At 42.6% G+C, this 25848-nt stretch overlaps 1 protein-coding gene and 1 long non-coding RNA gene across 3 annotated transcripts in view; one reads left to right on the top strand and one right to left on the bottom strand.

The window, feature by feature from the left end:
• The window catches only part of LOC140185069 (rho guanine nucleotide exchange factor 12-like), a 141141-nt gene extending 139043 nt beyond the window's left edge, over window positions 1-2098 (bottom strand). For both annotated transcript variants that reach the window (XM_072238309.1, XM_072238310.1), the window contains exon 1: window positions 964-2098. In XM_072238309.1, the coding sequence (XP_072094410.1) occupies window positions 964-995 (32 nt within the window). In that variant the 5' untranslated portion in view covers window positions 996-2098. The remainder of the gene's footprint in view (window positions 1-963) is intronic.
• The window catches only part of LOC140185074 (uncharacterized), a 35583-nt gene continuing 11791 nt past the window's right edge, over window positions 2057-25848 (top strand). The window contains exon 1 of the long non-coding RNA XR_011882488.1: window positions 2057-2255. This is a non-coding gene — a long non-coding RNA (uncharacterized lncRNA). The remainder of the gene's footprint in view (window positions 2256-25848) is intronic.

The following is a 25848-nucleotide window of genomic DNA, read 5'->3' as shown; positions in this document are numbered from 1 at the left end:
ATAAAGTGTTTTTCCCCTATGTCTTGGCCAATGTACATTTTTCCACCCAAATTTACTGAAACAGATTATTTGCTGACTGTCTGTGCACAACCTGTCCCTGCACTTCCTCTGTAATTCATCATATGTGCCATGTCGTATGATGTGGGCGATCATGGTCTGACCATGGCTAATATTGCCCTTGGCAAATTTTTCTATAGAAGTGGTTTGCCATTGCATTCTTCTGGGCAGTGTCTTTACAAGACGGGTGACCCCAATCATTATCAATACTTTTCAGCGACTGTCTACATGGTGTCAGTGGTCACATAACCAGGACTTGTGATATGCACCAGCTGCTCATACGACCATCCGCCACAATACTGAATAATGACCATTGTTGCAGACTCTTAACAAATGACTGAACAGTCCATAACAATCTAAAATGAGAATTTAGATGGGAGAGTGCAACCAAAAAGGCATCTTTGCAAATGTGAAAACTGAATCTTGGAGAGATCAGAGTAAATAGCAATTCTACTCTGCACATGTATGACAATTCCACATCCTCTGGTTTCCAGTGACCCTGCCAGTCAGAATATTTCATGATTCTGAAACTTCTGTCAAATTCCCTTTAATCTTGTCTCCACCAGCAACAACTCGTGCTTTTCCCATCTCTCCATCAAACTCCAGCTACCTCTGGTACTACTCTGTAAATAAATACTGAATCCTTGTGAAATACAACCAGAGCTTGTGCACAGCCCTACAGAGCACGACAATATATTTAACATCCAGCCAGATATTATTCTGTGCAGGTATGCCACAGGTGTTCACACTGTAAACTGGACATTCAAGCACCATCCATTCTACATTTCCTCCCTTTCCCCATCAGTACATTTTCCACTAACCCCCACACCCATACGTTTTTCGTTGTGTCGGTTATTGTTCATACTAAGCTTTTTATTTTTAAAAAAAACCCTTTTGCTTTCTTACCTCTCACTCAGCCCGGACGGTGTAACGCTCATTTGGCTCCTCTCACTGATTCCTGTTCTTACAATTTATCCAATTCTCATTTTTTTCTTGCGCAAAACCTGATCGACAACCAATACTCCGAGGAGAAATTGAAACCACAGAAAATGCAAAATTTCTCGATGCAGACTTCCTGGACAAGTTTGCCTGACGCGGTCTCAGGTCAACTACGTGGGTCAGGAATACCTCACACCAGCTATCAGGGTTCACAGCCAAGTGCAGGACTAAATCCCATTCTAGAAACCGGGCCCAATCTCAACCCGGAAAACACTGTTCCCGTTATTGCCGCTCCTGCTGTATTGACACTTTATCAGTTCAATTTCATATTCCAGCCTGATACTTATCGATTCGGTTTTATCCGCTGTGGTATCGATCAGTTATTCAATCTCATTATCCAGTGCAGTATTGATCAGGCTTTGATGCTTATCGGCTGAGTCTTATTTTCCAGCGCTGCACATATCAGATATGGATTTAGTTTCATCATCCAGTACGAAATCAATCTTTGGTGCAGATTTCAATCCAATGTCGGGACTGAAGTCGATGTGGAATCAATCCAGTCTCGAACCTCTATCGATGGAATGTGGAGGTTACATCCAGCCCGCAGTGAGTTTGTGGGGGCAGGCTTCGGCTCCAGGTCCCAGCCCCGGGACTTTCGCACTGGATACTCTTTCTGGACTCTGGGCCCTAGTCGCCTGGCTCAGTCGCCCTAGGCCCGGTGCGCCGGCCAGGCCTGCGCCGATCGGGCCGGGCGTGGGGTGGATACGGGTGCTGGCCCTGAGCTCGCCCCACTCCTGCCTCACTCTCCCGGCTCCATCCTGAGCCCGGCGCTCGTTTCACTCCCGGATCCAATCCGGTGCGGGGAGGAGAGAGAGAGAGGAGAGGGGTTACTTCGTGTTGTCGTTGATCCTCAGGGCTACGCTAGATGCGGTCAGGCCGTAAAATGAGGTGGGGAGCAGGGGACGAGCCGGGTGGCTTCGAGGACAGCCCAACTTCTCTGCCGCTCCGGATCGGCTCCCAGTTCCGCTCCGGTTGTTACTTTGTTACTTCGTTCGGACCGCTTCACCTCCGGCCGCTCCGTCCGCCGCCGATGCGCCTACTACGCCCGACCCTTTGCCGCTCCCTCCGCGCAAAGTAATCCCAGGACAGGAAAAGGCATCAAAGCTCCCCATCTACTTCTGGCATACAGCTCCTCCGTGAGGCAACCTGGTTCAAACCAAAGCCTCAAGCACCGCTGGACTTCAATGAGGATGGAAGAGGTAGGCTGCATGCGTTCTGCTGGAAGAGTATCCGCAAAACAATCGGAGATCAATCCCCTTAAAGGCCTATTGTCAGTTCATAGTGGAGGGCTGGCAGCAATATTGATATGGGGGTCAGCACAAAAAGTCCTGCTTCCAATTCCTTCTTGCAGTGGATCTGGATGAATACTAACTGAAAACAAAAGATAGATAGATAGATACTTTATTGATCCCAAAGGAAATTACAGTGTCACAGTAGCATTACAAGTGCACAGATATACAAATATAAAAAGAGAAGAAAGAAAGAATAAAAAATAAGTTACCTGAAGCAGTCTGACAGGAGGGGGTCATCACTTCCCTGGCTATAAGTTGACTCATTATAGAGCCCAATGGCCAAAGGTAAGAATGACCTCACAGAGCCCTCGATGGAGCAGCGCAATTGTATTAGTCTATTATGTAAACTGCTCCTCTGTTCAGTCAAGGTGGAATGCAGAGGGTGAGAAGCAGGGATCTTCTTGGTTAACACACAGAATTTTGGTGGCTTGTAATTTACTTTGCCCACATTTATGATGGGAATTGCTGGTGTTATTTGGTAACTCCCACAAAGGTATTTCAAGCTCCTGAGGTGAGGCTGTGGTTGGTCATTCCAGCCTGAAACGTTGATATAGGGATTGCTTTAACACATAACAATTTCTAAGTACGTATCTCCTTATAGATATATCATTCAAAAAATTACTGCATGAAAAATAACCACTGAATTTTGCATTACATTATCCCTGCAGTCTCACTTCTCCACCTGAAGACAAATCATTGATTTGGTACTGCAGCTTTAACCCTTAAATGCTTCCTTCCACATCAACAATTCTATTTATAAGTATGACATAATATAATAAGGATGTTTATACTGGACAGAAGCCATGGCTGGAAAGAAAACGACAAAAAATGCTATTGCCAGGCCCCGAATGAGATCTGTGTTTTCTGCCTCATATATAAACACTAATAGAAAGTGACATAAAGTAAGTAAGTTATGATAAATTCAAAGACTTGTACAGAGGCCAATGAATCCATTTCCTTCTTAAGTCCTTGAATATATGCCACCACTCAAGTCTATGATGTTTTCCAGCAGCATCATTTGTAAATCTCACCAATCAGGCTTCCATCTCCACTATTACACAACCCTCATCAAGGTCACAAGTAAAAACCCAGCTGAACCTCACTATGGTAAACTGACCGTCCTCATCTCACTCAGCCCACCAGAACATCACTATGGTAACTAGTCCCTCCTCTTCTCACTCAATGCATGTAAACCTCACTGTGGTAATCTGTTCCTCCTCGTCTCACTCAGCCCACTGGAACCTCACTGTGGTAACGTATCCCTCCTTGTCTCACTCAGAACAAAGCTGAACCTCACTATGGGAAACTGTCCATAAGACCATAAGACATAAGAGCAGAATTGGGCCATCTGGCCCATCAAGTTTGCCCCACCATTCAATCATGGCTGAACCTTTTTTCTACCTCCTCCTCAACCTCAGTTCCTGGCCTTCTGCCTGTAACCTTTGATGCCATGTACAATCAAGAACCTATCAAAATCTGCCTTAAATGCACCCAATGACCTGGCCTCCACAGCTACATGTGGCAACAAATTCCACAAATTCACCATGCTTTGGCAAAAGAAATTTCTCCGCATCTCTGTTTTTAAAGGGTGCCCCTCTATCCTGAGGCTGTGCCCTCTGGTCCCAGACTCTCAACCATAGAAAAAATCCTTTCCACATCTACTCTGTCTAGGCCTTTCAACATTTGAAAGGTTTCAATGAGATCCTCCTTCATCATTCTGAATTCCAGTGAGTACGGACCCAGAACCATCAAATGTTCCTTGTATGATAACCCTTTCATTCCCAGAAACATCCTTGTGAACCTCCTCTGGACCCTCTCCAATGCCAGCGCATCTTTTCTAAGATGAGGGGCCCAAAACTGTTCACAATATTCAAGGTGAGGCCTCACCAGTGCCTTACAAAGCCTCAGCATCATACCCTTGCTCTTGTATTCTAGACCACTTGAAATGAATGCTAACATTACATTTGCCTTTCTCACCACCAACTCAACCTGCAAGTTAACCTTCAGGGTGCTCTGCACAAGGACTTCCAAGTCCTTTTGCATCTCAGGTTCCTGGATTTTCTCCACATTTAGAAAACAGTCTGCATATTTATTTCTACACATAAGTGCATGACCATGCATTTTCCAACATTACATTGCACTTGCCACTTTCTTGCCCATTCTTCTAATCTGTCAAAGTCCTTCTGCATCCTACCTTTTTCCTCAACACTACCTGCCCCTCCACCAATCTTCATATCATCTGCAAACTTGGCAAAAAAAGCCATCTATTCCATCATCTAAATCATTTATATACCACATAAAAAGAAGTGGTCCCAACACCAACTCCTGTGGACCACCACAGGTCACTGGCAGCCAACCAGAAAAGGATCTTTTTGTTCCCAGTCGCTGTCTCCTACCAATCAGCCTGTCCATCCTCGTCTCAATAAGTCCACCTGAACTTCACTATGGTAACAGGCCCCTGTTTGTCTCGCTCAGCCCACCTGAACCTCAGTATGGTAACCTGTCTCTCCTCATCTCACACAGAACAAACCTGAACCACATTTTGGTAACCAGTCCCTGCTCATCTCACTCAGCCCACCGAACTTCACTATGGTAACCTGTCCCTCCTCGTCTCGCTCAGCCCACCTGAACCTCACTATGGTAACCTGTCTTTCCTCGTCTCGCTCAGCCCACCTGAACTTCACTATGGTAACCTGTCTCTCCTCGTTTCACTCAGCCTACCTGAACTTCACTATGGTAACCTGTCCCTCCTTGTCTCACTCAGCCCACCTGAACCTCACTAAGGCTCCTTTTCATTGACTACAGCTCTGCCCTTAATACCATCATTCTGAATAAACTGATTCCTAAGTTCCAGAACCTGGGCCTTAGCACTCAGATCTGCAGCTGGATCTTCAACCTGCTCACAGACAGGAACCAGGCTGTAAAAATAGGGGACAAGCTCTCTTCTACAATCACTCTGAGCACCAGTGCCCCACAAGGCTGTGTACTCAGCCCCCTGCTGTACTCACTGTACACCCCTGATTGTGTAGCCAAGTTTCCATTGAACTCAATATATAAGTTTGCTGATGAAACAACAATTGTAGGCCGTATCTCAGGTAATGATGAGTTTGAGTACAGAGAGGAAATTAAGAACCTGGTTGTATGGTGCGAAGACAATAACCTATCCCTCAACGTCAGCAAGACGATGGAATTGGTTGTTGACTTCAGAAGGACTAGTGGTCCGCACGACCCAATTTACATCGGTGGTGCGCAAGTGGAACAGGTCAAAAGCTTTAAGTTCCTCGGGGTCAATATCACAAATGACCTGACATGGTCCAACCAAGGAGAGTCCACTGCCAAGAAGGCCCACCAGCGCCTTTACTTCCTGAGAAAACTAAAGAAATTTGGCTTGTCCCCTAAAACCCTCACTAATTTTTATAGATGCACCATAGAAAGCATTCTTCTAGGGTGCATCAAAACCTGTTACGGAAGTTGTCCTGCCCAAGACTGGAAGAAGCTGCAGAAGATCGTGAACACGGCGCAGCACATCGCACAAACCAATCTTCTGTCCTTGGACTCACTTTACACCGCACGCTGTCGGAGCAGTACTGCCAGGATAATCAAGGACACGACCCACCCAGCCAACACACTTTTCGTCCCTCTTCCCTCCGGGAGAAGGCTCAGGAGCTTGAAGACTCGTACGGCCAGATTTGGGAACAGCTTCTTTCCAACTGTGATAAGACTGCTGAACGGATCCTGACCCGGATCTGGGCCGTACCCTCCAAGTATCCAGACCTGCATCTTGGTTTTTTTGCACTACCTTGCTTTCCATTTTTCTATTTTCTATTTATGATTTATAATTTAAATTTTTAATATTTACTATTGATTTGTAATCCAGGGAGTGGGAAGCACAGAATCAAATATCGCTGCGATGATTGTACGTTCTAGTATCAATTGTTTGGCGACAATAAAGTATAAAGTATGGTAACCTGTCCCTCCTTGTCTCGCTCAGCCCACCTGAACCTCATTATGGTAACCTGTCCACTCCACGTCTCGCTCAGCCCACCTGAAGCTCACTATGGTAACCTGCCTCTCCTCGTCTCGCTCAGTGGGAGGAGAAGATGGCAGCGCAATGCAGCACGCGCAGCTCTCCGGTGAAATGATATCGTATCTGTTAAATAGGGGCCGTGGACAATTCTGATTTGATGGAGACAGACGTGAGAAGGCACAGAGGAACATCTGGAGAAATTTCTGAAATGTCCGGTTCGCTGCCGCTGCTACTGTGCGATCGAGAGTCTCCGGAGGGAAGGCTCCAAAATCCCCGGCTTTGCCTGCTGCTGGCGAGCAAGGCTGGGGTCGAAGTGTTCGGATAGAGATGGTGCTCGGTACTCTGTGTTGGAGGGTTGATCGGAGGCTCGAAGTTTTCGGATGACTCAGAGTCGAACTGTGGTCGGGCATGGCAGGGAGAGTTTTCTTCCTTCTCCCGGCTGCGTGAGATGTGGGACTTTTGAGAGACTTTGAACTTTTTTACTGTGCCCATGGCCTGTTCGTCATCAAGTTATGGTATTGTTGCACTATTGTAACTATATGTTATAATTATGTGGTTTTTGTTAGTTTTTCAGTCTTGGTCTGTCCTGTGTTTCTGTGATATCACACCGGAGGAATACTGTATCATTTCTTAATGCATGCATTACTAAATGACAATAAAAGGGGACTGCGTGACCTCATAATCTAATCTAATCAAACCTGAACCTCACTATGGGAAACTCCATCCTCATCTCACTCAGCCCACATTAACCTCACTATTATCGTAACCTGTCCTTGCTCATCTCACTAAGTTCACCTGAACCTCACTATGGTAATGTATACCTCCTCGTCTCACTCAGCCTCAGTACAGCATTTATCAAAGCTGATCAAACCATTCTCAGTTATCTAGTGGATGGCGACTTCCTTTACTTGATTCCATTCCTCTCTGTCGAACTGAGGCCAGAGAATCACTTTTCACCAATTTCCTCCCAATTTGTTACATATGATATGTATTTATTGTAGCCCCAGTACATTCAATACTGAGAAATTTAGTCTACTTTAGTTTCCTCTTACTTCCTTGAATCCATGCAGGTGAGTTATTTATTTGTAATTAACGTGTCTGATTCTGGTGTTAGGTTCTATATATACACCATGCTCTATTATGTGGTCACTTTTCCAACAGGTTTTGACTCTAAATGCAACAAACACGTTTCTTTTCCCATTTATGGGCCTTTACCTCTGGTGTCCACAAGGATATTACTTTGCCCCAATACTTGTTTTAATTTGCTCCTCGGTGAATTAAATCAACTCCTACATATACACCAACGTAACACAGTTCTGCCTCACTATTATCTCACCCAATGAAAATCAAAGAAAACTGTAGATGCCAGAAATTTGAAATGAGAAAATACTAGAAATAACCAGAAGGTCAGAAGACCACATCTGTAGGAAGTGCATAGAACTAATGCTTATTCATCAGAGGAATTCAGCCTGAAACATTAACTCTGTTTCTGTTCCCACAGATGCAGGGCCTGACCTGCTGAGCAATTCCAGTATTTTCTGTTTTCATTATCTCAACCCATCCTGTTCCAGTTTAAATACGTGTCCATTAAATAAATCGTTTAACCACTGGTGGCTGCTCTCAGTTGCCTGGCCCTGATTCTGTCTCTAAATTTCATGAATTTCCCTTGAAAAAACCATGAGACATAGGAGCATAGTTAGGCCCATCAAGCCTGCCCTGCCACTAAATCATGGCTGATCCTTTTTTCTTCTCCTCCTCAACCCCAGTTCCTGGCCTTCTCCCCATAACCTTTGATGCCATGTCCAATCAAGAACCTATCAATCTCTGCCTTAAATACACCCAATGACCTGGCCTCCACAGCTGCATGTGGCAACAAATTCCACAAATTCACCACCCTTTGGCTGAATAAATTTCTCCGCATCTCTGTTTTGAAAGGGCGCTCCTCTATCCTGAGGCTGTGCCCTCTTGTCCTAGACTCTCCCACCATGGGAAACATCCTTTCCACATCTACTTTGTCTAGGCCTTTCGAAAGGTTTCAATGAGATCCCCCCATATCCTTCTGAATTCCAGCGAGTACTTGCCAAAGGGGGTGTTACTAAGTACTGCCATGCAGGGTGCCCAAACTTTTGCTTCAGGCCCTTTTCCTTTTTTGTTGTTTTGAAACTGTAAAAGATGGAAATAAAAAAGTTTTCTTGTTTAAAACATTAAAGGAATATGTCATCTTTAACTTTATGCCTTTTGGAAATCAGTTCATCTTTTACTTGCTTAGCTATTCACAGTAACAGAAATTTTGACCAGGGGTGCCCAAATTTTTGCATGCCACTGTATATACAGCATGAAAAGAAGTGGTCCCAATACTGACCCCTGCAGAACACCACTAGTCACTGGCAGCCAACCAGAAGAGGATCCTTTTATTCCCACTTGCTACCTCCTACCAATCAGCCAATGCTCTAACCATCTTAGTAACTTTACTGTAATTCCATGGGCTCTTAACTTGGTAAGCAGCCACGTGTGGCATCTTGTCGAAGGTTCTGAAAATCCAAATACACAACATCCACTGCATCCCCTTTATCTATCCTACGTGTAATCTCCTCAAAAATTCCAACAGATTCGTCAGGGAGGACTTTGCCTTAAGGAAACCATGCTGACCTTGTCCTATCATGTCGTGTGTCACTGAGTACTCTATAACCTCATCCTTAACAATTGACTCCAACATCTTCCCAATCACTGAAGTCAGGGTAACTGGTCTATAATATCCTTTCTGCTGCCTTCCTCCAGTGAAGTGGAGTAACATTTGCAATTTTCCAGTCCTCTGGCAACGTGCCAAAGTCCAATGATTTTAGAAAGATCATTACTAATGCCTCCACTATCTCTACCTCTTTCAGAACCCCAGGGTGGGGTTCATCTGGTCCCAGTGACTATTGTACCTTTAGGTCTATCAGCTTTTTGAACACCTTCTCCCTTGTAATAGTAATTGCACTCACTTCTCTTCCCTCTCACCCTTCAATATCTGGCACATTGCTAGTGTCTTCCATGGTGAAGACTAATGCAAAATATTCATTTAGTTCATCTGCCATCTCCTTGTCCCCTGTTATTATTTCTCCAGCCTCATTTTCTAGTAGTCCTATATCCACTCATCTCTCTTTTTATTTTTTACATACTTGAAAAAGCTTTTAGTATCCACTTTGATACTGTTTGCTAGCTTGCTTTCATATTTCATCTTTTCCCTCCTAATGATTCTTTTAGTTGCTTTCTGTAGGGTTTTAAAAGCTTCCCAATCCTCTATCTTCCTGCTGATTTCTGTTTTGTTGTATGCCCTCTCTTAGCTTTTACATTAGCTTTGACTTCCCTTGTCAGACATGGCTGCACTATTTTGCCATTTGGGTATTTCTTCATTTTTGGAATAGAGTGGTGCTAGAAAGTTTGAGAACCCTATAGAATCTTCTCTATTTCTGCATAAATATGACCTAAAATGTGAACAGATCTTCACCGAAGTCCTAAAACTAGAAAAAAAGAACCTAATTAAATAAATACCACAAAAACTACTTGTTTATTTATTTATTGAGAAAAATAATCCAATAGTACATGTATTTGTTGGAAAAAGCATGCGAACCTTTGCTTTCAGTAACTGGTGTGACCCCGCCCCCCCCCCCCCTTGTACAGCAATAACCTCAACCAAACCTTTCCAGTAACTGTTGATCAGTCCTGCACATCGGCTTGGAGGAATTTTAGGCCATTCCACTGTACAAAACTGCTTCAGCTTTGGGATGTTGGTGGGCTTCCTTGCATGGCCTGCTTGCTTCAGGTCCTTCCACAACATTTCTGTTGGGTTAAGGTCAGGACTTTGACATGGCCATTTCAAAACATGAATTTTCTTCTTATTAAACTATTCTGATCTTGATTTACTCTTACCTTTCGGATCATTGTCTTTTTGCATTTTCTAACTTCTATTAAGCTTCAGGTGACAGACTGCTACCCTGACATTGTCCTGTAAAATGTCTTGGCACAATTTTGAATTCACTGTTCCCTCAGCAGTTACAAACTGTCCAGGCCCTGAGGCAGCAAAGCAGCCCTAAACCACCATGCTTCACAGTTGGGATGAGGTTTTGGTATTGGTGTGCAGTGCCCTTTTTCTTCCAGATAGAGCAATCTGCATGTCTGCCAAAAAGTTCAAATTTTGTCTCATCTGTCCACAGAATATTGTCTCAGATGCATTGTAGAACATCCAGCTGGTCTTCTGCAAACTTGAGACTTGCAGCAATGTTTTTGTTTTTGGAGAGCAGTAGTTTCCTTCATGGTGTCCTTCCATGAACACCATTCTTGTTCAGTGTTTTTATTATAGTGAACTCATGTACAGAGACTTCAGCAAGTTCCAGAGATTTCTGCAGGTCTTTTGCTGTTACCCTTGGGTTCTTCTTCACCTCCTTCAGCATTGCACGTTGTGCTCTTGGTGTGATCTTTGCAGGATGGCCACTCCTAGAAAGAGTAGCAACAGTACTGAATTTCCTCCATTTGCAGATAATTTCTCTTACTGTGGACTAGTGAACACTCAGGTCTTTAGAAATGCTTTTGTAGCCTTTTCCAGCTTTATGCGCCTCTATAACTCTTCTTCTGAGGTCCTCTGAAAGTTGTTTTGATTGAGGCATGGTACACATAAACAGATTTTTCTTGAGAAGAGCAGGCTTTGTCAGTAACCTGACTTTATGTGTCTTTTTTATAGGGCAGGGTACCTTTACAACCCAACCTCCAATCTCATCTCATTGATCGGAACACCTGACTCCAAATACTTTCTGTAGAAGGCATTACCTCAGAGGTTCACGTACTTTTTCCCAACAAGTATAATATTGGATCATTTTTCTCAATAAATAAATGAACAAGTGTAATGTTTTTGTGTTATTTATTTAATTGGGTTCTCTTTATCTAGTTTTAGGACTTACCTGAATATCTTATTACATTTTAGGTCATATTTATGCAAAAATAGAGAAAATTCTACAGGGTTCACAAACTTTCTAGCACCGCTGTACATCTATCCTGCATTTTCCTCATTTATCCCAGAAACTCATGCCATTGCTACTCCGCTGTCATTCTTGCCAGCATCTCCTTCCAATTTACTTTGGCCAGCTCCTCTCTCATACCACTGTAATTTCCTTTACTCCACTGAAATACTGCTACGCGAGACTTTATTTTCTCCAAATCAAATTTCAAGTTGAACACAATCATATTGTGATTACTGCCTCCTAAGGGTTCTTTTACCTTTAAGCTCCCTGATCGCCTCTGGTTCATGACGTAACACCCAGTCCAGTATAGCTAACCCCCTATTCAGCTCAACGACAAACTGCTTTAAAAAGCCAACTCGTAGGCATTCAACAAACTCACTCTCTTGAGATCCATTACCAACCTGATTTTCCGAGTCAACCTGCATGTTGAAATCTCCCATGACTACCATAACATTTCCCTTTTGACACGCATTCTCTGTTTCCCATTGTAATCTTTGGTCCACATCCCAACTACTGTTAGGAGGCCTTTATATAACTGCCATCAGGGTCCTTTTACCCGTGCAGTTTCTTAACTGAACCCACAAGGATTCAATATCTTCCAATCCTGTCACATCTTTCTACTGATTTGATGTCATTCTTTACCAGCAGAGCCATGCCATCCCCCCTGCCTACCGTCCTCTCCCTCTGATACAACGCGTAACCTTGGACATTCAGCTCCCAACTACAACCATCCTTCAGCCATGATTGAGTGATAGCCACAACATCATACCTGACAATCAGTAATAGTGCAATAGATTATCCGCCTTATTTCTTATACTCCGTGCATTGAGATAAAACACATTCAGTACTGTATTTGCTACCCATTTTGATTCTGCATCCCTAATGCACTGATACTCACCCTGTTGCCTGCAATTTTGTTCTATCATCTGCCTATCCTTCCTGACAGTCTGACTGCATGCTGCCTTTGCTTTTTTACCATCCGTCCTGTCCTGAGTCCCTTCACTCTGGTTCTCAACCCCCTGTCAAACTAGTTTAAACCCTCCCCAACAGCTCTAGCAAACCTGCCCAACAGCTCTAACAAACCTGCCCAAGAGAATATTGATCCCCCTCAGGTTCAGGTGCAGCCCGTCCCTTTTGTACAGGTCATACCTCCCCCAGAAGAGATCCCAATGATCCAAGAATCTGAGGCCCTGCCTCCTGCACCAGCTTCTCAGCCATGCATTTATCTGCCAAATCATCCTGTTTCTACCCTCACCGGCGTGTGGCACAGGCAGCAATCAGAAATTACTACACAGGAGGTCCTGCTTCTCAGTTTTCTACCTAGCTCTCTAAATTCTCTTTTCAGGACCTCTTTGCTTTTCCTTCCTATGTCGTTGGTATCAATATGTACCGAGACATCTGGCTGCAGTCCCTCACCCTCCAAAATGCTGTGAATGCAATCAGAAATGTCCCTGACCCTGGCACCTGGGAGACAACATACCATCCATGTGTCCTGTTCATGTCCACAGAATCTCCTATCTGTTCCTTTGACTATTGATTCCCCTATTACTACCACTCCCCTCTTCTCCCTCTTTCCCTTCTGTACCACTGAGCCATGGTCAGTGCCAGTGGCATTTTCCTGGGAGCTCATCCCCCACAACATTATCAATTGGTTTAAGTAGAAAAATGAGGACTAGTGGTCTTGTTAAGGTGAAGGGTGGGGCAATTGTCATCTGAGAGAAATATATGCTTATTATAATGGCCAGTTGGCACAACTTTATTCAAAGCAAATCATGGCTACTTGAACATTGAATTCTTTGTGGATAAAGATGGTGCAGTAGATATTGTATATTGAAAGAAACTATAGCAACTTGGACATAAGATGGTCAAAATGTTGGGGTAGTGAGTAATATTTCTGACTGAAGGAAAGGTGCATGGAGTCTCCCAGAATTCACTATAGGACTAATGATTTTTTTTGGTTTATGTTTTTTGATTTACAAGATATAAGTAAAATGTGCTGACTGGCTGCATTATGGCCTGGTATGGGAACACTAATGTCTTTGTGAGAGATCTGGTTTCACTTTGACATGAAAGAGTCTTTTTTTGTTGATCAGTACCAAAAAAAAGCCAAATTAAATCCATTGTGATTCAATATTTCAATATCGTAAAACAGTAAGACATGAAGACTTCTGGGGGGGGAGGGGTGAATACTTTTGATAGGCACTGTATCTCTATTAATAGAAATCTTTTGTTAGTATCTACCTTGTCTATACCCCTCATAATGTTGTATACCTCAGTCAGGTCCTTCTGATTAGCCTTCTCCACTCCAAGGAAAACAAACCAGCCTGTTCAATTGATCCTTATTGCTTTAATTCCTCAGTACTTTCTAGAGTCCTGCCATTCACTGTGTAATCCCAACCCTATTAACCCTCCCACATGAACCACCTCACACTTTCCACAAATATGCTTTATCACCCATTTCTCGCCAGTATTTCAAACACAGTCTCTTCAGTGCCCTAGATACAATATTTACTCAAAAACCTAAAATCTTTTTACAATAAAGACTAACATGTCATTTGCCTTTTAATTGCTTGCAATACCTGCATATTAACTTTCTGTGATTCATATAATCAGATCCCTTTTAACACCAGCACCTTTCATCCATCACCACTTAAAAATAGTCCACTTTTCTATTTTTTTTCTAATTGATAGTTTTACAACATTAGATTCTATCTGTTATGTCCTTGCCTAGGAGGAGACTTGCCTGTTAGGCTTTGAGTGGACTATTGAATTTTTTCCTCCATCCGCTTAGTAATGCTTCCCATGACAGGGCTCAGGGTATCGTGTCTTTTCGCAAGCACGACGTTGGACATGTGAGCAAGACATCCTTTCTATCTATTTGAATGAAGCCCCTGTGCATCCTTCACATAAAGAAGTGGCAGATGGAATACAATGCAGGGAAGTGTATGGTCACGCACTTTGCTAGAAGGAATAAAGGCATTTTCTAAATGGGGAGAAAGTTCAAAAATCAGAGATGTAAAGGAACTTGGGAGTCCTTGTGCAGGGTTCTCTAAAGGTTAACTTGCAGGTTAAGTCAGTGGTAAGGAAGGCAAATACAATGTTAGCATTCATTTTGAGAGAACAAGAATATAAGAGCAAGGATGTGATGTTGAGGCTTTAAAGGGCATTGATCAGACCACACTTGGCGTATTGTAAGCAGTTTTAGGCCCCCTACTTCAGAAAAGATGTGCTGGCATTGGAGAGTGTCCAGAGATGGTTGATGAGAATGATTCCGGAAATAAAAGGGTTAATATATGAGGAGCATTTGATGCAATTCTAGGACCTGAGGGCACAGCCTCAGAATAAGATTGAGGGACTTCCATTTAGAACAGAGATAAGAAAGAATTTCTTTAGCCAGAGGGTGATGAATCTGTGGAATTCATGTCCATGGACAGCTGTGAAGGCTAAGTCATTGAGCATATTTAAAGCAGAGGTTGATAGATTCTTGGTTAGTCAGGGTGTCAAAGGTTAGGGGGGGAAGGCAGGAAAATGGGGTTGAGAGGGATAATAAATCAGTCATGAAGGAATAGTGGAGTAGACTTGATGGGCTGAATGGCCTAATTCTGCTCCTATGTCTTATGGTCTTATAACCCAACACAAAAAGGAGCTGGAGGAAACAGTGGGTCAGGCAGTATCTAGGAGGGAAATGAACAGTTGATGTTTAGGTTCAAGACTCTTCATCTGCACTAGAAAGAAAGGGCAGAGATAGCCAGTATAAAAAGGTGGGGAGAAGGGGCGGAGCAAGAAGCAGGGAGGCGATAGATGGACGTGACAAAGGGCTGCATAAGCTGGGATCTGATTGGACAGTAGAACATTGAGTAAAGGGAAGGAGGTGGGGAGGGGAACCAATAGAAGGAATGTGTGATGACGTGCAGATGGAAAGGGTGGGTTGGGAGAGAGAAAGAGAGATGCGGGCCTGTGGGATCAGGGGCAAACAAAAGGTGAGAAGTGTCAGAGGGGAGTGGTTACCTGAAGTTAGAAAATTTGAAGTTCATGCCATCAACTTGGAGACTACCCAGACGGAATATGAGGTGCTATTCATTGAATTTGTATTCGGCCTCTACCAGGTAGTGGAGGAGGCCGTGAACAGACATGTCATTGTGGGAATGGCAAGTGAAAATAAAATGGCCGGTCACCAGGAGATCCCGGCTGGCATAGTGGATGAACATCTGCAGTCTCTCAAGTCTCCACAGAATCACTCTTGTACCCAGATTTATATTCATTAAATTTAGAGATATCACTCTTAGTCCCCTCAACTAAATCAATGATGACCTCACCCTACAATATCCACCTTCTGGTAAGATGGCGATGCACTCGGTCGCAGTGGCTTCTATGGGGTCAACCAAAGAAATTACTATTTTTTTTAGAAGTATTTTTCACAATCACAAGACCTTGCTGGACATTAAGAACTTAAAGTGCTGCAGGTCTGCCACATCAGTGAGTTGCTTGTTGGCGGAGAAACTGAAAAGGCTAGACTTGGTGCAGATCCTGCTGCTGCCTGTATCAGAGAGGCGCCAGAGGAGTCGTGCACAAAGACAGTGTGCAGTCTAACAGCAAGTGATCATCTTAGTTACTTTTTATGTACTCACAAGACCCGGTTGGACATTGCTAATGTGGAATGCTGCATGTCCAATTCACTGATTTATTGCTAGATGGTGGGGGAACTGTGTGGCCTCGAGGACTAAGCCTCAAGCCACAGTGTCGCCTATTTACGGCTCCCCAGGAGAAAGGCATTGGAGCCAGTGTGCTCCACTGGAATGCTGGGGGCAGTGTGGCACAGCGTCCAAGTTGGAGTCAGTGCTGCCCCCAGTGTTCGCCTAGCAGATGACAAGCTGTATTGTGTTCAACTGCAGATTGCTGCAACATTCATGGACTCAGGGTCTTGGACTATATATTTTTTTGACTATATTTTATAAACTATGAAGAAACAGCCTTCTAGTCGCAAACTGAGCCATTTATTCCACCTTGCTTTCTGTCCATTAACTACTCTTAAATCCATGCCAATATATTACCCCCAATTCCCATGTTTCTAATTTTATTTAATAACCAATCATGTGCCTCTTTATCAAAGGCCTTCTGAAAATACAAAAATACTACTGGTTCCTTCTTAACTTTCTGCAATTACCTTAAAAAACATACAGATTTTTCAAATACTATTCTTCTTTCATAACTCTATGCTGACTCTTCCCAATCCTATTATTATTTTTTAAAGCTCCTCCTTAATAGCATTTTCTGCATGTTGGTGTCAGGCTAACTGGACGATAGTCCCCCATTTTCTCTCAGTCTCCTTTCTTAAATTTAAAATCTGTGGGAACTGCTCTAGAATCTATGAAAATTTGGAAGATGACAACTATGGCATCCACAGCCTCCTAGCTGCATCTTTCAAAACTTTGAGATGAATTTTTTCAGCTCCAGGAATTTCAGTCCCATTATTTTCTCCAGTGCTACTTTTATAACAATACTAATTTCCTTCAGCTTCTCATCAACTTTGAACTTGTTCCCTACAATTTCCTCAAAGCTTTCTCTGCTTTTTTTTCAGTGGAGACAGACTGATTTGAGAAGCACTTGGGATAGATACATGGAGGGCTGGCATTAGAGGGATATGGGCTGAACGTGGGAAATTGGGACGTGCTCTATGATTCCATACACGTAATTTCTCCAGTATCATTTCCCAATCTCATTTCTTCTCTCCCATCTGTAAAAGATCCACATTTTCTAGATTAGTATCCTGTTCTATCTTCCCTTTCATTATAAAAATCCTGGTCCTTTTTTAATCAGTTCTGCAATTTTCCCAATCCTTGGGTTTTAGAATTTTTTTTAGATTATGAGGACACGCAGTCCTCTTTTATTGTCATTTAGTAATGCATGCATTAAGAAATGATACAATATTCCTCCAGTGTGATATCACAGAAACTGTTTTTGGCAACATATTAATCTTTTTCCTTTGATTTAATGCTATTTTCAACTTTTCTTGTTAGCTACAGCTGAGCCACCTTTTCTTTTGTATTTATTTTTCCTACAGGGATGTATACTGTCTAATTAATTATATGAATGTTAACCTTGTTTCGAATCATATATGTAAATACAGATTCCCAATCTACCAAGCTAACCCACCATAGTTGCCTAGATTTAAGACCCTGTAAGCAGATGCTGTAGATCAAAACTAGCAACAAAACTTGAAGGAAAATTAGAAGAAATATCTTCACACTGAGGGCTGTTAAAAAGTGGAGTACTTTACCACTGATGTGTCATGGATTTTGATTCCTTAGGAACTTTCAAAGGGCAATCATAGCTGCACCTTCACATGAGGAATTAGAACTGGAATCAAAATCAAGTTTATTATCATTGACATAAGCCATGAAATTTGTTGTATTGTGACAGCAATACAGTGTAATAGAGAAAAAAAATACTATAAGTTACAGTAAGAAATATAAAAAATAAATAAGTAGCACAAAAAAAGAGAGCAAAAAGCGAGATTATGTTTTTGGATGTTGAGAAATCTGATGGTGGAGGGGAAGAAGCTGTTCCTAAAATGTTGAGTGTGTGTCTTCAGGCTCTTGTACCTCTTCCCTGATAGTAATAATGAGAAGAGGGCATCTCCTGTATGTTGAGATTCCTTAATGACAGATGCTGCCTTTTTGAAGCATTGCCTATTGAAGATGTCCACAGTGGTGGGGAAGCTAGTGTTCCTGGTGGAGCTGGCTGAGTTTATGATCTGTGCATCATTTTCCAATCCTTGCATTGGTGTCTCTGACTAGATGGTGATGTAACTAGTCAGAATGCTGTCCTCTATACATCTATAAAAAACTGCTAGAGTCTTTGGTGACATACCAAATCTCCTTAAACTCCTAATGAAATATAGTTGCTGGCATGTCTTTGGCATAATTGCATCAATATGTTGGGCCCACGATAGGTCTTTAGAGATGTTGACAGCCAGAAACATGAAGCTGCTCACCCTTTCCACTGCTGAGCCCTTGATGAGGACTGGTGTGTGTTCCCTCAACTTCCTCTTTTTCAAGTCCACAGTTCCTTGGTCTTACCGATAATGTGTGCAAGGTTGTTGTTTAGACAGCAATCAACCAGCTGATCTATCTCACTTCTGTACGCCTCCTTGTCACCATCTGAGGTACTGCCATCAAAAGTTGTGTCATCAGTGAATTTATTGATGACGTTTGAGCTGTACCTAGCAGTCATGAGCGCAGAGAGAATACTGCAGTGGGCTAAGCACGCATCCTTGAGGTGCGCCAGTGTTGATTGTCAGCAGGGAGGAGATATTATTTCCGATTTGACTGAGTGTGGTCTCCCGATGAGGAAGTCAAGGATCCAGTTGCAGAAGGAGGTACAGAGGCCCAGGTTGATTGCAGATTATAGGACGAGGCTAAGGAGTGGGACTGATTGCAGGGCAATTTCAATGAGCTACCACCAGTACTGCTCGAACCGCTCTTCTGTACCTGGGATTCTGTGACCCTATCACAGCCAAACCTTGTTCAGACATGCACATATTTCACCAGAGATCACAGAGAACTGATGCTGGATGATTTTCCCTCACAAATAATGAGGTACTGGTTCAAATGATCTTTGAACCTGGAACACCTTAATGCATGATTTAATTATTCTCCAAACTCACTGAGCCATACGTTTGGTAATTTACTGATGGCAGCAAATGAATCTGTTGAATGTAACATAATATGTGCTCATTCATGTGATGATTATTGCTAAAATTGCCTACTTTCAACTTATTGGCACTAATTTTTGTCAAAGAAAGAGCACAGACTCCCTGTTTAGGGAGTAGGAAGCATTTAATTTCTACATTTTTTAATCAAATGATATTCAGAAAAGGCTGTTGTGGAGGCACATGGTAGTTTGTACCTTATCATCTTGCACCTGTGTTCTTGGAGGCGTAAAAACTGACATAATTTGGCATCCAAGAATGGAATCTGCCTTAGATAACAAATGTCAAAACCCGTCTTTGGAACAGTGATTCATTCACCGTGTCTGAATGGCAGTGAAGCCAATCGAATAATAAAGCAAAGGTTACATACCTCAGCCTTTCCCTTGAGGTCTATCATAGAGTCGAACATGACAGCACATAAAAAGGCCCTTCAGCCCATTTAGTATGTGCTGGCCTGGCCTTCTGTCTAATTCCTTCTACCTGTACCTGGAACCATTGCCCTCCATTCCTCTTCTCATCCATGTACCTCTCCAAACTTATGTTAAATATTACAGTTGAATCCACAATTGACCACTTCTCATTCCACACTCACACCACCCTCTGAGTGAAGAAGATTACCTTCAGACTCCTCAAATGTTAAAGATTTTCCTTAAATTCTTTTTAGTATTTCACCTGTCCTTGGAGCTTTTAGGTTCTCCAGCTATCCATTTCTCTAGATTGCTTTTCAATGGGACAGTCATAAAACTCACAATTGACTTGGAGAAAAAAGCATGGAATGTGAACTCAGGAACCATAATGCTAACAGTGGACGAAGTAGTAAATCATGACTGATGTCCCCACAACGTTAACAAGTCTGAGAGAAACTTGTACAAAATAAAAATTGGGCATCTTTTCTCCACCCACCCATAACCAGGATGGGTTGCAACCCTCTGCTTCCTACCAAACGCAGGCTCAAGCCTCCCACCTCAAACATTTCCTTAAATATTTCCTCACTCTTATTTTCAGCTACAACTTTCCACTTGACAACAGAGTGTTGGTTTTGGGAGGCCTCACTGTCAACGTTGGGAACTGGTGGATAGTGAGACACTTGACTCGAGTGTGGCTTTAATCTAGATTCATTCAGTGCTACTAAAACATGAGCTAATATGACACAAGCCATTTAGTAAACTGTGCTTGTGCCAGTTTATTGGAAATTTATTTGTTTACCTATATAGCTGTGCAAATGTTTCTGCTTCAAGCTTTTATCTAATGCTATATATAGAAAGTTAAAGGTTAGATTGCAAATCAATGAAGATGCATGTATAACTGTATTTTCTCTTTTTACTGTACAGAAACAGAACATAATTTATCAATCCAATGAAGATGTTCAATAAAACAATTTTCAATCATTTATGTAAGCTGTGCGCTTGATTAACTACTGACTGATACCCAACATACTTGAAATCTTCAGTGTTCTGAATGTTCTAGACCCAAAATGTTATAGTGAGGACCCTTATGGTTGAGACTCCAGGTGTACTGAGGTTTGAGATCCCATGTGTTCAACCCCCACAAGAGCTCTGGTACCCTGATGTCTTTGTATAAAGAGGCTTTCATTCAAAAGAATTGCAAGAAAATTAATGAAACTTTCAGCTCTTCCTATCCTTTGAACCAGAAAGCAACAGGTAAAGAATATGCAATGCTTAACAGTCCTTAGATTTCATAAGGACAAATTGATTATGGTAACACGAGAGACTGCAGATACTGGAATCTGGACCAATAAGTAATCTGCTGGAAGAACTCAGTGGGTCAAGCAGCATCTCTGGGGTGCGGGGGGAGGGGGGAATGGGGAGAAGGAATTGTGAACAGTTTGTGTCAAATCCTTGCATCAGGATTGTTACAAACAAAATAAAATCTGCAGATGCTGGAAATCCAATCAACAGACACAAGATGCTGGAGGAACTCAGCAGGCCAAGCAGCACCTATTGAAAAAAAAGTACAGTTGATGTTTCAGGCTGAGAAACGTCGATTATACTCTTTTCCATAGATTCTGCCTGGCCTGCTGAGTTCCTCCAGCATTTTGTGAGTGTTATCTGAATTGTTTGTTTCTTAGGATTATGTTTTGTATAACCATAACAGCAGAAATATCTGTCAGGCATAAGATAGTAAATGATGAATCAGACTTTGAATGGGGTTTACAATATATTTATTGCTTCCAAATGCTCCTCCCACTGACTTCCACTGAGTATCATCACAGGGTTCCTTTATTCTTTTTTTGACTGAACACTCCATTTATGCTGCAGTAGATGTAGATTAATGGACCATTCCCTTGCACCATGTAGGTTTCTGGAGATATTCTCCAAAAGAGAGATTTGAGTTTGAACTTTGCAGTGTCAATGAGGACCAGAATCCATGACTGAGTGAAGATAAAGAGTGACCCCGTGAGGACCAGACTCTGCTATTCCCAGGAAACTGGAGTCTTGACATTCAGCTCAGACCAGACTATGGCAGAACTTTCATCTACACACTCTGTTAAATGCCAATATTTCCAAAATATTACATTGTTTTTATTATGCAGCTGTGCCACCATCAGGCTCCTGAACGATCATGGATTACTTTACTCACTACAATACTGAACTGATTTCACTTTCAAGGACTCTACAACTCATGTCCTTAGTATTATTTATTATTATTATTATTATTTGTGGGTTTTTTTCCCCACAGTTGGTCTTTTGCACATCGGTTGTTTGTCTGTCTTTGTTTGTGTGTAGTTTTCATTGATTCTATTGTGTTTCTTTGTATCTACAGTGAATGCCCACAAGAAAATGAATCTCAGGGGAGTATATGGTGACATATATTAAATGTACTTTGATAATAAATAAATGTACTTTGAATTTAGAATTACTGAGTGTATAAAAGTGAGTGGGAAGGATACATACAGGAATGTAGGAAATTAAAAAAGGCTAATAGGTAGAGGGAAATGGGAGAGTAGCGAGGGGTCAACAGGATAGGAGGAAAGGGGCATGGTGTGAAGAAAATGGGGAGAGGTCTATGAAGAAAAACAGAGGGATGATGAAAGGAATTGGGGGAAGGTGGAATATTCGAGTGTGATAAATGAGAGGAACAGGAACAGAAAGGGGGAGTGAGACAAATGAGGAAAGAGCAAGGAATGTTAGTATGGAAGAGGAAGGGGAAGTGGGGCAAGAGCAAAAAATCTCATAGCTGCTTGCTTTCAGAAAGGTTTCAAATGAGTGCTCTTCATTGGAACCATGTAGGTTCCTATGGTTGAGCACTCTAGGACACTCGCAATGGGCAAATTTCATCCTGTGACATACAAGAAAAATTATTTCTAAGTTCAAGCATTTATATTGTATATACAGGCTATATTCAGCAGAAATGGGTTTAAGATTGAGGAGCCAAAGATGCTAGAGTAGATACGAGAGCTGCAGAACATAGGACATGCTAAATATCTTCACAATGTTTTGTGGGGCTAGAATTCACTCCTTGGGCTTTTGATGATGCAGACTCTCTCACAGAGTCTATCAAGGAGGGTTAATTGGAGTAGGTATAGAAAAGGGCATTGAAAAGATAAGTGGTTCATAACATTTGCTCAAAAGGAGTGTAAACATGAACTGGCAGAGCCAGTGGCCTGTTTCTATATTGTGTGTAATTTCTGCTGCAGTTCAGCTTGGGGACACGTCAGTCAGTGCGATTAGAGGAGACCATCTAACCATCACACTCATGCTGATGCAAGAATACCATTTCAGTAAAAGCCATTTCCCTGCTTTATCTCAGTACTCCTTAAGATTTATCTCAAATATTTTCCTGCCCTCAGCCATCAGCTGTGGTAATGCATGATAACAATTTTACTGCTCTCCTCTTACATCCTTCCTCTTCCATGTCTGGTGATCAGAAGCAACCCTGTTCCTCCCATTGCTTTAACTATTCAATACACTTGCATTTGCTGAACCCACGTCACCCTGGCCTATGCGGTGCTCCACCTTGAGACTCTCAACCTATGAACCATAAGACATAGGAGCAGAATAAGGCCATTGAGCCCATTAAGTCTGCTCTGTCATTCCTTCCTGACTGTTTCATTTTCCTTCCCAACCCCATTTTCCTGCCTTCACCCTCATAACATTTGATACCCTTAATAATCAAGAAGTTATCTACATTTTCTTTAAATATACCCAATGACTTGGCCTCCACAGCCGTCTGTGGCAATGAATTCAACTATGTTAAGAAATTTCTCCTCTTGTCTGTATTAGAGAGACATCCTTCTTTTTATGAGGCTGTTCCCTATGCTAATATCCACTGTGTGACACTTGCATGATAGAAAGCTTCATTCTGAACCTCTCACCCTATCGAGCTCCAACTTAAGGCCTTCATTTTACAGAGAGCTCCAAGCTCCAAATTTGATTGTCTTTCTCCATACTCCCAAATGCAAATAGCACTAAAACCTAACCTGGATCTGAGAAAAAATCATTTTTCATTGTTAAATTACTTAATTCTAAATTATTTGTTACTTAACAATATATTAATCTTCTATAGCATTTAATGTGGCATCAAAAAAACTGCAAAATCCTCTGTATCAATGTTTCTATACCAGCATGGTAGCATAGTGGTTAGCACATTGCGATACAGCGCCAACAATCACCAATTGGGGTTCCCGCTGCCATCTGTAAGGAGCTTGTACATTCTCCCCATGACCATGTGGGTTTCCTCCAAGTGCTCCGGTTTCCTCCCATGTTCCAAAGATGTATTGTTGTGTTGTGGGCATGCTATTTTGGCACCGGAAACATGATGACATTTGTGAGCAGCCCCCAGCACAATCCTCAGACTGTGTTGGCTGTTGACACAAAATGATGCATTTCACTGGATGTTTCAACGTATATGTGACAGAACTCTCCTTGGACATGAAAGCGACCTCTAAACTGCTGTGTTTACACTGGCTCCCAATGAAGCAAGACTGCAGATTGGAGGGAAAGAGCTGGGCACGTGTTGCCACCTACTGGAAACTAACTTAAACTGCACTGCCAGCTTTGCAGTCAACTCCTGTTGTTTACAGCGTGCACTGCACCAACAGTGCAGACGGCATAACACTATGTCGGACAGTCAGCAAATTTCTGAGCACATCGTGGATACTCAGCTAGAGGATAGAAATATTTATTAATCTCTGAGGAAGTAACTCAGATTTAGAGAAAGGAAATTTCTTTTACACTTATAAAAACCTGGAGTAGTTAAAAATAAATTACTTTACAAAGATTCTTTGTGTGTAATTCCCAGCACAGATGGAACATTGCCTTAAGGATAGAAGGCAGTCAGAGAAAATGGATGCTTCTGAAAGAGACGAGTCTGGTGCTGTGCCTTTAGGTTAGTGAAGAAATCTCTCCTCGTCCCCAATGACATTTGTTTGTATCAAAAGAAAATCATCAGTAGTTGTTAACACCACAACAGCTCATGTGAGGAAAATCCTAGCCAGAGTCAACCGATGTAAAGCTCTGGGACCTGATAACCTGGCCAGGTGCTGAGGGACTGTGCAGCCCAGTTAACTGAGGTTCTAACAGATATCTTCAACATCTCTCTGGAACAGTTCACTGTTCCCTCAGGCTTGAAGGTGGTCCCAGCATCCTGGTGCCCAAGAGAGTGACAGTAACCTGCCTCAGTGTCTTCCAACAAGTGGCACTAACCTCAACAATAATGAAGTGCTTTGAGTGACTGGTTATGGATCGCATTAAATCCCATCTTCCAGATTATCACTCCACTGATGACGCCATAGTCTCCGCACTTCACTCCATCCTGTCCCACCTACAAAAATTGTGACTTATATGCCAGGATGCTGTTTATTAACTTCAGCTCGGTGCTTAATACAATCATCTCTCAGAAGCTGGTGGGTAAACTGTCCTCATTGGGTCTCTCAACACCTTTCTCTGTAACAGGATCCTGGACCTCTTGACAGAAAGGCCACAGTCAGTCTTTGTTGGCAGAAACATCTCTGGCTCCATCAACATACACAAAATACTGGAGGAACTCAGCAGGCCAGGCAGCATCTATGGAAAAGAGTACAGTCGACGTTTCAGGCTGAGACCCTTTGGCCCGAAACATCGACTGTACTCTTTTCCATAGATGCTGCCTGGTCTGCTGAGTTCCTTCAGCATTTTGTGTGTTGCTTGGATTTCCAGCATCTGCAGATTTTCTCTTGTTTGCTTCAAGCTCCATCACGCTGAACACGGGCGCTCTCCAGGGCTGCATGCTCAGACCACTGCTGTTCACACTACTAATGCATTACTACACTGCTAGATCCAGTTCAAACTGAATCATCAAGTTTGCTGATGACGCCACAGTGGTTGACCTCATCAACGATAACGATGAGACAGCATACAGAGAGGAGGTACAAGCAGCTGGTATAACAGTGCAAGCACAACAACTTGAGTTTCAACATGGACAAGACTAAAGAGATGATTGTGGACTTTAGGAAGGCGCAGGCTGACCACTCCTCATTGCACAAACGTGGCTCCTCCATGGAGAGAGTTAGAAGCACCAAGTTTACGGGAATGCACATAACAGACAATCTCACCTGGTGCCTCAACACCACCTCTTTAGTCAAGAAAGCACAGTGGTGCCTCCAATTCCGGAGGAGATTGAGATAAGTGAAGCTCCCTCCTCCCCCTACCCCATTTTAACCAATTTTTGCAGGAGCACCATTGAGAGTGTCCTGACCAACTGCATCATCATCTGGCACAGGAATTACAAGGCACCTGACCCCAAGTCCCTACAAAGGACTGTGAG

The sequence above is a fragment of the Mobula birostris genome, chromosome 20 (genome assembly GCF_030028105.1).
Source record: "Mobula birostris isolate sMobBir1 chromosome 20, sMobBir1.hap1, whole genome shotgun sequence".
Taxonomy (NCBI): Eukaryota; Metazoa; Chordata; class Chondrichthyes; order Myliobatiformes; family Myliobatidae; genus Mobula; species Mobula birostris.
This window is presented reverse-complemented; position numbering and strand designations above follow the sequence as displayed.